This window comes from Cornus florida, unplaced genomic scaffold (genome assembly GCF_030987335.1).
Source record: "Cornus florida cultivar Cherokee Brave unplaced genomic scaffold, ASM3098733v1 CherokeeBrave_3.0.0_Hap2_Chr10, whole genome shotgun sequence".
Taxonomy (NCBI): Eukaryota; Viridiplantae; Streptophyta; class Magnoliopsida; order Cornales; family Cornaceae; genus Cornus; species Cornus florida.
Genome location: NW_026775580.1, coordinates 98532318 through 98546476, shown reverse-complemented (window position 1 = coordinate 98546476; position 14159 = coordinate 98532318). Strand labels below are relative to the sequence as shown.

Sequence of the window (14159 nt, the reverse complement as noted above, 5' to 3'; positions counted from 1 at the left end):
TACCCCTTTTGGTATATCTCTTTTTATATGATTTTTTGGGGGATATTTTGTTACTTTATTATTATTATATTATTTAGGAATTTACACGTGTATGGTGCGGCAAATTTTGTTATTATTATTATTTACATTTATGAATGGCTTTAGGAGATATAGTTGGTTTGAGCAACAAGGAGGGCTTTCGTTTAGTCTTTTGGATTTGGGGTATCTTTTCTGTCTAAGGTATGACTTTTTACCTGAATTTAGATTCCAGATTTTATTGATACCATTGGGTTCTTACTTAATCAGATTACTTCTCATTTTCTTTTTCATGATCTTTATACATAAATAATTGTACTTCATATATATATATATATATATATATATATATATATATATATACAGAGACAGATTGCAGAAGGTGAGTATTAATTTACTTTAATTTCAATCTTGGCACTAATATTGAATCTAAATTAGTTAAGATGTTCATGGAAGAATGGTGTTTTTTTTTTTTTTTTCTTGTTGTTTTTAAAAATAAAAATAAAATAAAATAAAAACATGGGATCATTTTATAAATAAACATTGAGCTTGAACTGTTTTATTTCATAATTTTGGTACTAATATTGAATCTAAATTGGTTGAGATGTTTGTGAAAGAATGATACTTTTCAAAACTATGGGATCATGTTATAAACATTGAGCTTGAACTTATCAAAAAAAAAAACATTGAGCTTGAACATTTTTATTTCATAATTTTGGAACCCAATAATTTATGATTTGTTGAATAGTTTCATATATGTTCTGATATCTGTGGATGATCAATTGACAAGCTATACTAAATTAATATATTGACTGGAACAATGTTACAGACAGAGTACAATAAGACATAGAATTTAAGCTTGTCTAAATTGTTTATTAGTCCACATGGGGCATATCAAAACAATCAGTCTCTATTAGTGTAACTCTCTGTTTGTGTGTTCTATGTCTTAATTGTTTAGATAATCAAGTGATTTCCTCAAAAATGCTTTGACATTTTCACTTAAATTTTCTCTGGATTCAACAGCATACACCAGAACGATGTCCAGACGTCTTCCATTACACACCTGTGGAGTTTCAATTCTAGAAACTGCTCATAGAGCCTACAAAAAAGCTCAAGATATCAATGGACCGATAGGTTCAATGACGAAAACCATAGCCACATTAGTCACAGGACTCACAGCAGCCTTCCCATTTGTCTACACCATACAATGCCAGTGTCTAGCAGTCCTCTCCTTTGCGGACGGTTACATTCTAGCTGTTGAGAACATAATCGAAACCCTTTTCCCGCCATCAACTCGTTTATTCAACAAGATTGATGATCTAGTCCTCACTGCAGAAGCTCTTCCAGTAAAATTTGACAATGCTGTGAATAAATTCCCTACAATTATTCACCAAGTCCCATTTCTAGATTGGGCACTGGTCTATTCAATCTCGTGGTTGAATTTTGTGATATCTAGATTGACTCATTGGGGATTCAACAATACTAGGGAGAAAGACATTGTTGTTGATATCAACTGCAACAATGTGAGCAATGAATCGGATAAAGCATACTGTCATGAAGAGTCACCAACCCAAACTGGCGAAACACACTGCCCTGTAGCATCTCCGACCCCAATTCAATGCGAGAATGAGGAGAAGCCATCTCCTAAATTCGATTCTTCGCAAGATGAGACCGGGATAGTTGACAGGCCAGCCAAGTTCGATGTTATAAAGTGCAGTTACAAGGAAATGCTGGAGAAGGGGAAAAATGAAAACTCAGAAAGCACTGAAGGCTTTGATAGCTATAGAAAGACGGTGGAGGGTGATGACACAAATAAAAGCAAGGAATGTGGCATGGGGGCGGATCCGATTTTAGAACTGTTTGAGACAAGCTGGCACATGAATACACCAAAAGCAGGTAAATGAAGTTAGTACCATGTTCTGTTCTTTCATTAGGATCCTCTCCTACGAAAAATGGGGTCCAAGCATTTATCGAACAGCACACATGGTGCCACGCCGTCCCCTAGAACTCACTGTGCGCGCCATTTGTACCTCGAAGAGGAAAAACTGCAAGCTTGTAATAGGGAAATAGTAGAAATGGATGAGGCAGCTTTGAGTTTTTTTTTTTGGCCTAAAACTATACTTGGTGGTTTGGGGTAGCTGCGATGGTTTTGTAACTAGAAGCCGCTTATATTAATGGCTGCTTCTATTGTAGTACAATTTTGGTGAGTTTATATTCCACAGTATTGAGTTTTTAGGACTCAATGCTAAGACAATAATATGTACTTATATAAGTGCTTGGCAAATTATGTACATACATAAACTATGGAAATGTTTGAAAATTTTTCTCATAAGGTAAGATTAATTTTCCCTGCATGTTGTTCTTGCTTTCTTCCTGTGCATTTCTCAGTCAATTTCCTTTTTCCCCATTTTGATTTTTAAAAAAATTATCCAGGCTTTATTAATTTAAGCAATTTGTTGATATTTATTTCCATCAAAAAATGATCAATTATACAGGATTGTGTTTGGGACAGCTTTTTGAAGAAGTTGTAAGCTATCTTTTGTTGTAGGCAAAACATCCTCTTCTCTTTCTTATTTTTTTTTTCCTGAAAAAAAAAATAAAAATAAAAATAAAAATTCCTCTTAATCAACATAAAAAGCTTTATGCTTACAATCATTCATGCTTTTGGACATGGTACCTAATACCTAGCCTTTATACCATCCTTGGTGGCAAAAGGCTTTACAAGGTTCTTGCTCGTTTTTGTGAGTTATGTTACGTGAACTCGGATACATGTATTAGGAACTAGTATTTCTCTCAGTATCAGATTCAATAAATTTGATCGTGTATTATATAGTTCATGAATCTTCATAACGTGGTTTTCCAAGCAATCCCGAATCCATTTATAGTGAGATAGCTGGCATGATAAATGACATTCTCATTTAAGATGAATAGCAATTTACCTGGCCTAGCTAATTGAAAGAATAGCACACATTTTTGTAATTTAGATTCTCATGGATTGTATATATAGAGTTGACTACATGTTATGCTACTCTATTCAACTCTATTATTACCGGTGCTTTTAGACTGACTTTGCAGAAAACTCACAATGAACAACAACGGTATATTCAGTCTTTCAGGAACTACAGCAAACATTAATTAAACTCAGAACCGGACAAGCATATGATATGCTGCATATAGGATATGTTTGCTGCATATGGGATATGTTTCATACTGTTCCTTTCTTGCTCATTTGAAGGATATTACCTCAAACCTAATATGAACTGGCACAATGGAGCAACCTAACTATTATGCGAAAGGTCGCCCTCAAGCTCTAAGCCAAAAGATTTTATAAAAAATCAACATCTTACTTCAGTGAAAAAAAAAAGGAACGCCCACCGTGGGGCTCGAACCCACGACCACAAGGTTAAGAGCCTTGCGCTCTACCAACTGAGCTAGACGGGCTCTTTGGAATGAATGGGTAATAATTTATTATGTAATAATACAAAGAGTGAAGAATCTCGCCCACAAACACTCCTCCTGGAGCTTGTAAATGAAAGTAATAATGTTCACCATTTTTAACCTCATGCCTTAAGCCACCCCAATATTTTTTTTTCCTTTAAAAAAATCAAAGTGCAATGTCTATTTGTCTTCATTGTAGCCATTGGCACCTTCTCATGCAGTGCTTTCAACCGGCATGTGTAATCTAAATACTTCGTAAGTATGATGTAAGCAGCGAACCAGACCATTTGAATTAACATTCACATCTCAGCACAGTGAGGTTTGCTTCAAAAATAGATTTAACTGTATATACAAAACCTATTCACAAGGCAACAGAAAGAAACAAAATCCAAATATCACATAGGAGACTGTACATCTCTTCTTCTCTGTGGAAAACTAAAACTAGGTATTTGCTTGTGGGAACTGGACAAAACAAATCCAAAAGGAGATGCATCAGAAATTTACAATACCAACCAGAGAACAAAGATAAGAGACTCTTAACACTGATATACCGAAAAGCTTTTGGTCTTCGACAAAAAACTCCAAGCCCTACCCATCTTTCTTCTCGAGATCGACTTACATACTGGTTTTGATTCCGGAGCCGGCATGGCCATGTCACTACTTTTGGACTGCTGACAATTCTGAACCAGTGATGGGTCGCGTTGCCGCTGCTCCCGAAAGAGCATCAGTAGTTTCTGAGCCTTCTGTTTTCCTCTCATAGTTCCATTTACCGAAATTGACACCAAAGAAGGTATCACCCCTTCTTGCAGGACCATTTGACTGCATTTCTCATTTCCATTACATAAAAGCAGAAGACATGCAGCAGCATGCTCCTGCTCAACAGGCTCACCGACATCCAATAATGCCGCAAGTTTGGTAACAAAACCTGGGGCTGATATGATTTCATCTCTTGCTGATTTGCTTGAAGCCAAGTTCATAAAAATAGCTATGCATTTCTCAGTCCATGCACGGGTACTGGAGTCCATCAGAAGAGATTGAAGGCCACTGATGATGCCAGCCTGTAGGAGGCTGCAAATATTGGAACGGTGTGTGGAGAGATTATAGACTGCATGGAGGGCATCCAGCTTACATTGGGGATCAGTTTCAGCTCTAAGAACCTGCATCAAAAAAGGGACGGCCTTACTTGTGCCGAGAATAGGCTTGGCTTCTTCAAGGCATGAAAGGTTAAGGTACAGAGCCGTTGCTGATCCATGACAGTCGAAATTGGCAATCATTTCCCCCAGCAATGGAAGTACTCCTGCAGCTAGGATCATTTCCTTGTTTCTGAAAAGCAAGATAAATTAAGTAGTTCATTGGAATCACAAGTACATATTCACTGTTTATAATTTATTATTTAACAAAAAAAAAAAAAAAAAAAAAAAACTAATGGAACCAAATGACCATTGTCAGTTGTCAGAATAACTAAACCACATACAGGTATGAAAGTTTCAGACAATATGTAATGCAAATTTAGCTTCCAGCAATTCAATGATCTCATTCACGTTTCACATGTATGCATAGAAAGAAAAAGGGGCAGGAATGATTAATTTATGCTTAAATGATATTATGAACATAATAGTTGTGACTATTAAAGGAAAATTTTGAGGCATGCATTCAAGATGGACAACAACTCAGAGCCTTACAAGTTACATCTAGTCCATAATCCAGACTCTGATGAATAATTATTGGCAACTGTTGCGACAAACACAGCAAACCAAGCAACAATTAAGAATCATGACAAAAAAATAAAAACACCACACATATTTATACGTGGTTCGGCAAAGCCTACGTCCACGGTGGAGATCTGGCGAAAGTCTTCACTATGTGTAAAATCGGATATTACAAGTTTCAACCCCTCACACTATCTCTATATAATTTTAAGTGTCTCTTGATGATCACACTCCAAACCCTAAACGCCCTTATATATCAGGCTACAAGAGAGTACTAATTATAGTCTACGACCCATGAGCAAAAACGGGTCAAAAAATTTCCTCGGGGCAAGCCCCCGAACCACCAGAGCTTTGAGTGGGCTTTGGCCCACACAAAATAAGATAAATAATTAAAATTGTCATAACAGAAGATTTTAGTGGGGGGTCTCCTCAATGGGTTCCTATGTGAATCCATTCCTTGTATCTACATGCTTGTAAATTTGTTATTACTAATCTGAAGAGTAAAGATTGGCAGCAACATGATCAAGGTAACCATAAAACTTTTGGTAGTATTCTCTATATCAATAAAAAAATTGTGATACAATCAAACCTAGTGCCTTCATATAATGGTAATCATTAAGTGTTATTCTATCATTTTACTCGCTATAATTCTGTTCTTTACCACAGCCTTGTAGCCCAGTGGTACCTAGAAACAGTTAACGACAGGTGGTGGTAGAGTTCAACCCCTACCAAGTTGCTTCTAAGGAAAAAGGAATACCATAATGTTCTTAAAGGACCAAGAAATTAAGAACATTTTCTTTCTCAATTTGGTGCCTATACTTGATTTCCAGGGACCATTGCACCTTTTTCCTATGACAGACAAGACTTAATATTAGAAGGAAGTGGTGAAGAAAAAGAGCATCTAACCTGTACAACAAAGACTTTCTGTTTTTTTCCTGAAAGACTTTCTTATGAACTATCAAAAGAATAGCATGGAGGATATACACAGCTCTAAGGATCACAAAAAGATATCATTGGAGAACATAACCCCTCCAAATAAGCACCCTAGTCAAGCCAATTTTACAAGTTCAAAGAAAGCTTGATTGGCTTCCCTTGCAACATCTCAAGACAATGATCAAGAATTCACTGGAGTCACTGGACAATGTGTTATGTTACTTATGTATCCATATCGAAATTTTAGGTATTAAATTTTTTACTCCCTTTTGAACACAACTATTGTGCTATTACAAACAAATCACTGTGATCTTTTAGTCCAATGATAAATACCACATAATATTATGGACAAGAGCCACCTTTGACAAACAGTTGGCCCAAGAAAGCTCCATGTGTTAATTTCATATATATACTAAATAAATAAACACATAAAATTGAGGACAAGAGCCATCTTTGATCTTTTAGAACCATAGTAACAACTACAGATCGAGCTATTTGGCCATCTATTATCATGGCTAAAGGCCACATTTGCCTCTTAAAAACACTTAGATTATTGAACAAGGGTGCAAACCTGTTATTGTTAACAGCAAGGTTGAAGAGAGCCATTGCTCCAATTTCCTGAGCCATCCCATTCCTTTCATCCACAGCAGACACTAAAAACTGCATCAGCGCTTCAATGAAGCCATTGGCCCCCATATAAATCCTAGCTTCCTCATCATCCTTTAGCAAGTGCCTTATCTGTTCAACTACTTCGCACTTTTTTCTCAGCTCTTCCTCTTTGCTCAGGATGGTCAAAAGGCCCTCATATCGTTCAAACACGCTGAACTCAAAATCTTCCTCCTGTACAGACACATATTTCCCTTTAATTCCTTCCGCCTCCTCAATAATACCACTCTCCTCCGAAGGAACCACCTTTATGCCTTTCAACTTGTAGCAGTCAACGCCATCTATTAATTTTGAATTCGCAGATTCACTCTCCGATAGTGCCAGCCTCCAGTAGTTTAGATCAAGAGATTCTGGGGGACCATCAGGAACAGGAACTCCATTTTGTTCACACCAACTAGCAACAAGACCTTTAACACAATAATTAGGAGTCAAACAAAGATGAGAGAGCTGCTGCTGAGTTTTTGGGCAGGTGTTGTGCCCGTCATTGAACCATTTCTCAATGCAAATCCTTTCATATGTTTGCCCAGAAGCAATGATAACAGGGTCATACATGAGCTGCAATGATATTGGACACCTCAACTCCTCGGGAGGAATGAGCATCTGCCCTGACCTCCAGAAATTCGGCTTGGAATTGAAAGAATTGAGTTTTGGGAGTTGTCGCTCAAAGGCATGACCATTGCCCTCAAACGAGCCCTGAACAGTAGGAGAACAAGGTGCTGAACCCTGCGAATCATTTTCATCCGAAAATTCACTTCTAAATAATTTAGAGTATTTTCTCATAAGATGTAAAAGATAAGCCACAATTGATTCCTTGCGCTTATCGTCATCAATCCGAGCTCTTTCTATGAGTTTCTTCAGAACCCTTCTCTCTGTAAGAGCCGCTCTCGAAGAGGTTATACCAAGACTAGAAGCAACCTGATGAAAAGATTCAAGCTCATTATTGTCATTAGAATTGCTGTTGAATTTTCTCCCTTGCTGGAGCAATACAATTATTTTGTCACCAACTTGCTTCTCCAATGGATCAAGTGAGAACTCAATCCCTTCAAGCTCACTTCGAATTTCTGAGATCTGAAATATTTGTAGATACAATAGGAATCAAGATCACGTCTTTAATAAAATGGCAAAAGCTATAACGAACTAAAAAACAACTCCAGTGAAGACCAAAAATATTCTTCTGATAGACTGATACTATTTTTTATTTTTTTCCTAGACTGATACTATTCAATTTCAAGTAAATATAAAAAATTGAGATGCAAGAAATACTTCGGCTCAAAATAGAGAATCTGATTCAAAAGGAAGCACAAGTCACCGTGGAGCATACCAGAAACCTATAGAGGGCCGTTTGGACCATTTTGCAGGAGAATAACTATGTCAAACAAGCTTACAAGGAACCAAATTTTGAACATTCAGCTCTTAATTTCTAATCTAAGTTTCCCATTACTTAATGTTTCAATCATCCATTAAGGCCGTTAGAATATGATCAGCCTTACTTGCAGCCATTTGATAGAAAGGTCTAATATCGACAATAATATTATCAGCAATCGTCATATGCAATCATTTCAGCCCTAGAAGAGATCATTTTGACCTCTCTCGCCAAATACAAGCTAGTTCCTGGCTGGAGCTTCAACTGGATCACAAAATAGGTGAAGCTGCCCTCAAACTATTCTAGAGATACAGACAAAGATCGTTGTATCTTCAGTAACCATCATATGTGATATATTTATATCATTAACTGACGGGGGTGCAATTCGGGCTTGTTGAACAGTCAACAAGGCTCAACTTGATGCGTAAAACCTTCATCCCAAGCTCAACCCAACCTGACATTCAATCGAAACTCCCCAACCCATACCCAATCTATATTCAAATTTTTGAACTCGGGTTGGGTCCCTACTACGCCTATAGAAAATATAACCAAGCTCTCAAAAAATTGAATATTCAAAGGACTAATATACAAAAAATAAAATAAAGAAAAAATTGCAAAAAAGATGGATCACCACTTAATATATAATTATAAATAAGATTAATTGCAAAAAAACTTCACTGAACTATTAGGTAGTTGCAGATAGGTCCCTAATGTTGCAAATAATCCCTCAAAACTATGAAAAAATTGCAATGATTGAAATAGCGTTAATGTGCCATTAACAACAAAGAAACTTCACTTGATTATTTTGCCCTTTGGAAAAAGAAATAAAGGAAAAGGAAAAAATTCAAAAATATGACATAGGCAGAAAAGGGCAGAAAAGGACATAAAAGAACGGCACCATTTTGTGAGGTTGGAAATTGTTGCTATCCTGCTTCTAACTTTATTATTAACCCTTTCTAAGCTTCATCTTATTCGTACTTCTTTCTCATTGTTTCTCTACTTCTCTCAATTTTCTAACTCTTAAGATGCCACCTAATGAAACTTGCCACTCTTTGCCACTATACAGCCTCACCCAACTGAAACACCACCTCTTTCGTCTTCCTCTTTTCTTCTCTTCTCTCTCTAGATTCTCAAAAATAAATCTATTTAACACCTCTCTTTCTCTCTCTAGATTCTCTTCTATTGTGAAAATTGATACAAACATAAAAGGTACAGGAAATCTGTGAAGAAAACTAAGGTTTGCTTTGCCAGGGTGACCTATCTTCTTTTCTCTCTCTAGATTCTCAAACCTGTTAAAGCTGCTAATGAGTTCAAATGAATACAATACTTCAATTATTCACACAAATTTCTCTGTCCCCTGGTAATGCAAGAAAAATTTGCATTATGACAACTATAGTGATAATGTATTATATATATTAAAGGTGAGAAAATTAAGACAGCCCGATGCCCCCATTTTCTATGAAAAATCAGTGAAGGACAAAAAAAACAGATAATTGGGTTGTTAAGACTAAATTTTCAAATAGGCAGTTGTTGCCACATGATGCAAGAAGGTAGTGTACTCTCGCACGACATGCTTTAGCTATCAGCAAGATCATGAGCTGATTCATTAGAAACATGTATGGGAGTTCCAAGATGGTCACTTAGAGCTTCCTTGGAATGATTTCATAGATTTCACAAGTCACTCCGTTACTTGGGTTCCATGTCTGGAACACATTGCCAACATCTCTGCAATGATGCATTTCTATCTCATGATTCTAATTTTCAGGGGCATTTTCATATTCGCAAACGGCAATTTTTCCATAATGCTAATTATTAAAGTCATGTGACTCATGTAAAGAAATAACAGTAATTTTTTAGATGGCATCTTGACAGAATGGTGTTATCTGCAAAAAAAAAAAAATGATAGTACAGGGGTATTCTGCAAAAGAGTAGATCGGGGGGTTTCAGGTGGGTTTTCTGCAATTAACCATAATAAATATATGTATTCGGGTTGGGTTCGAATTGACCGACTCTCAACCTGAGTCCAATCCAAATCGAGTTTGGATTGGTATTTTTCAACCCAAGCACAACCCTAATTGTAATAAATGGTTTTCATGTAAAAAAGAAAGTCGGGTTCTGGTTGTCCCGTCGATATACTTGGAATCAGCAACACCCATCCAATGAAATATTGGCCATAACTTAAGAAATCAATGTTTTGTATGATCAATAATGGTCAGCATGAAGCAAATCAAGATCAACTAAATCAATTTGGTTATGTTATGTTCTGATTTCTTCATGAAATTCACAGATACCATTACCATCTAGAGGCACATCCGTGCCATCATAAAAGTGTGAGAATGTATTTACTACTACTTTTTATAAAGCATACAAACCAAAAGTTTTATCAAACCTTAGAACATGAAACAGAATCAACTAGGGATGCAATGAAGAGATAGCCAAAGGAACTTAGATTAAATTACCTGACAACCAATAGATTGTGGAACGATATCCCCAACCCGCCTAAGACCATCTTCAAGAGCACATCTTGCCTTCTCAAATTTTAAAACAATTGCGTCCCCAGTTATAGCCTGCATGATACAAATGATTCGATTAGAAAAACATTCCTTGGGTGGTGAAAAAGGAGGGGGTGGGGGGTTCAGACTCGTCAAATAAAGTATGAAAATTATATTCATAAGCCAAATCTTTAAAAGTTCCACTTCCCACCATATGCTTACAAATCAGTTAAGTATATAGATTCTTGATCACCAAGAAATGCCAATGAATTCATCAATACATGTTCCATCATGTGCTCTTATCCAATAATCCACCGTCATACACAATATTAATATATAAATATATGTGCATTGCCAGCCACATGGGCATGCTGAAGCACTATACTCTCATCCCAAACCATGCATCAAAACACTATCTTTAAATGAATAAATCGCCAGAGATCATCAATAAGTAATATAAAAAGAAATAGAGCCACCCAAACATTGTTTTGCTCACATGGACCCGTCAGCCAGAAGATTAAGAAACATCAACTGATGGATATCCCTCAGTGGATGGCACATTCTCAATACCGGAAAGCATAAACACCGAGTAAAAGTATAAGTATAATTGGGAAGAAATCATACCAAATAAAGTTTACTACATTCAGAACAATGTTGAAGAATAATCTTGGTCTTCTCGACCGCTATGTGCAAAGAACATAATGCCTGAATACCCGATGTGCTCCTAGGACGTGCTGCTTCCAACACGGGAAAAATTCCCAACACTTTGGAATAAACTACAGAGAGTGACTTGCACATCCCTCCATGTAACTGCATTAACAACCACATTCTTGTCAATCACTCAACCCAATTAGCATAAACACTTAGAAGTGTATAAACTTAGCAAACTTTGGCTATGCCATGCAAGAAAAATTAAAACTGAAATTACACAGTAATGAGCTACTCTCGATTCCGAAACGATAACACCAAATTTCTTTCTAAATTACATTTAAAATGAATATTTGAGCAATTATTGCCATGCAGCATAATGCAATTCCCTATTAGGAAGTTCAAGTTTGGACGGTCAAATTGAGCATGCAACAAAGCAGCTTAAAACACGCGAGCGCGCACACACGCATATGCATGTATAAATTTATGTATTTCTTTCTAAGCATGTGGAGAAACTGAAATACACACAAAGAGCTTTAACAGATACCTCAGCTTTTTAAAAAAAAAAAAAAAAAAAAAAAAAAAAAAAAAAAAGAGTAAAGCCAAAACAAAGAGTATTTTGAAATCCTAGAATAAGTAAACAAAGCAAACATGCAAGTATCCATAAATACCAATTTGAATTTTTGTAGTTCCCTGGTTATATACCTTTGCATCGCCAACCACAAGTAAATTTTCTTTAACCTCAGCAACTTCCATACTTTATATTCACTGTGGAAAACTATAATTAACCTTAAATTACCTGAAATACAAAAGCAGAATGTAACAAAATCAGTGTTAGCAAAAGGATCATTCCCTTCCGAACCACGCGAAACTAATGCACTATGAAATCATGATAGCCACAGCTAAGAATGTTATTAGTCACTTAACCAAGTCAGTGTAGGAAATAAATAAAGTTCAAATTAAACTTCATCAAATTTTACCATATGTCATAACTTAAAAAAAGAAAATCACACTGCATAGATAGAAGATGAATAATGTAGAGAAGAAAGCGCCTTAAAAAAGAGAGAATTTAATTGTTAGCATTCAATAAAATACATTTTAATTGTTAGCATTCAATCTTATAATAGAAATTCTTTGAAAATACAATCCAAATTTACATTTGGTCAAACATAGCTTTATAAAACAAAATACAAATTAGTATAAGCACTCGATGAAACACAAGGAAATTCAAAAATCAAAAACAAAATTGAATTAACAAAAACCAATTCATACCCACAAAAAAGAACCAAACCTAACGCGTAAAAGATTCTGGAAAATAAATAAATAAATAAATAAAAATAATAATAATAATAATAATAAAACGATAAATTACTCCTAGATATTTATATTGGACGGAGAAATAGAATTTCTAACTGAAAACGTACCCAAAAGAAGTTAATCATTCAAGGTAGCTTCATTAAAACGAACATGTAAAGAAATCACAGTAACAATTAACTATTCTAGGGCTTCAATCCTATTCCGCCCATCTTTATCACTCTGTGGAGATGCGATTGAATTGGTTGTTCTACATAGAGAATTTCACATGGCAAATACAGAGAGAGAATAGAGAGAGAGTTTTGGAGAAACAAGTGAGAGCAGAGAGAGAGGGAGTAGAGATTTACAGTTAGTATTGTGCACATAAAAGAGTAGTGTAATATTTTTTAAAGTGGTGAAAATAAAATAGTACTAAGTGAGAGAGAGAGTCCAGGGGAGTTTAATTTTCATCTTTTGAAAATCTTTTGGAGCGCTGATTGGTGTTTTCGCCGCGTTAGTCGCCGGTTCACGGCCGACATTTGGCCCCCTTCCAAATTGTCGGCTAACAGATGCATGTCATAAATGTCCGTGAAATACCGATGGACCCCTCAATGAAGTGCAACCTGGAGCAAGTCAATTTAAATCCAATTAAGTAAAATTAAGTAAAATTATCAAAGTCTATCGAAAAAAAAGGAGAAAAACTTAGTTACTTTATGAGCGTCGAGCGTGGAGAAAGATTCGGTGATTTCATTTCATCCGTGTTATTAATTAATTAATTAATTATATTATTTTACATAAAAATATATATATGTATTTATTTAGTGAGTCATATAATTACGATATTTAATTCGTTTGGAAGACTATTTTATTATAAAAGTTGAAGTATTAAAGAATTTTTCCACTCAATATACTGATGACATGATGTTACTCTTTCATTATACACTAACACACAGTAATGAGATCCACCAAAATAGAGTTTTCTTACTTATACATCAGTTTATAATTAATGTTTGATATTATGTAATTACTATACGAAAAGTAATTAAGTTTTTCTCTAAACCTAAAAAAATTCAAAAAATATGTTTGTTTAAAAGTTAAAAGACAAAAAAATGTATTTGTTTCACCGAATGAATCATGATTTATTAAACTTATGATTTTGCTCATTGGTGAGGGATTAATAACTTGAAATTATAAAAGAATTGGATTTGATCTAGTAAATATAAAGTGCACATGATGGATGCATTTCCTGATTTTTCTCTATCTGTTATCCAAACAAACTAATGTGAACTAAAAAATAAATAAAACAAAATATTTTTGTCAAATGTTGTCGATGGGATTAGAATAATTTATTCAAGGTTGAAGATGAAAAAAAAAAAAAAAGGGAAAGCAGCCCATGTGAATACCAAGAAAGTTACCATTGAATTTATTACCATCATATGGGTAGCCAAGAGGGTGGATGAAAAAAACAAAAAAAAAAAAAAAAAAAAGCCAAAGCATCACAGACGCCTATCATCACAAGTTCACAACTACCCATTTTAAGTAAATCATGATTACTCTGGGTCCTACCTAAGTCTTCATTTGACCAGAGAGCTACCGACTCAC

The 14159-nt window shown here is 35.4% G+C and overlaps 2 protein-coding genes and 1 non-coding gene across 4 annotated transcripts; 1 reads left to right on the top strand and 2 right to left on the bottom strand.

Moving 5' to 3' along the window:
- Positions 1 to 133: 133 nt before the first annotated feature.
- Positions 134 to 2369, top strand: LOC132276234 (uncharacterized). Its single transcript, XM_059777574.1, has 2 exons — positions 134 to 219; positions 1039 to 2369. Exon 2 carries the CDS (start codon positions 1053 to 1055, stop codon positions 1917 to 1919), a length of 867 nt encoding a protein of 288 aa, XP_059633557.1. The 5' UTR covers positions 134 to 219; positions 1039 to 1052; the 3' UTR covers positions 1920 to 2369.
- A 1014-nt stretch (positions 2370 to 3383) lies between these two features.
- TRNAK-CUU (transfer RNA lysine (anticodon CUU)) lies at positions 3384 to 3456 on the bottom strand. Its single transcript has one exon. It is a non-coding gene; the product is annotated as a tRNA-Lys (tRNA).
- Positions 3457 to 3720: 264 nt separating this feature from the next.
- LOC132276232 (U-box domain-containing protein 45-like) lies at positions 3721 to 13121 on the bottom strand. 2 transcript variants are annotated; one of them, XM_059777570.1, is made up of 6 exons: positions 12926 to 13121; positions 11970 to 12063; positions 11241 to 11426; positions 10584 to 10691; positions 6667 to 7829; positions 3721 to 4776 (listed from the first exon to the last, which is right to left on the bottom strand). In XM_059777570.1, exons 2-6 carry the CDS (start codon positions 12018 to 12020, stop codon positions 3990 to 3992), a joined length of 2295 nt encoding a protein of 764 aa, XP_059633553.1. In that variant the 5' UTR covers positions 12021 to 12063; positions 12926 to 13121; the 3' UTR covers positions 3721 to 3989. The 2 variants fall into 2 exon arrangements, with proteins under 2 accessions (XP_059633553.1, XP_059633552.1); XM_059777569.1 differs by lacking the exon at positions 12926 to 13121 and adding an exon at positions 12689 to 12919.
- Positions 13122 to 14159: the final 1038 nt, after the last annotated feature.

Excerpts from the sequence above, each read along its gene's own strand:
- LOC132276234 (XM_059777574.1), top strand. The coding sequence starts at position 1,053 with ATGTCCAGACGTCTTCCATTACACACCTGTGGAGTTTCAATTCTAGAA.
- LOC132276232 (XM_059777570.1), bottom strand. The coding sequence starts at position 12,020 with ATGGAAGTTGCTGAGGTTAAAGAAAATTTACTTGTGGTTGGCGATGCA. Across the intron at positions 11,427-11,969 it reads TTGTGGTTGGCGATGCAAAG|TTACATGGAGGGATGTGCAA; the intron begins GTATATAACCAG and ends TTGTTAATGCAG. Across the intron at positions 7,830-10,583 it reads CACAATCTATTGGTTGTCAG|ATCTCAGAAATTCGAAGTGA; the intron begins GTAATTTAATCT and ends CAAATATTTCAG.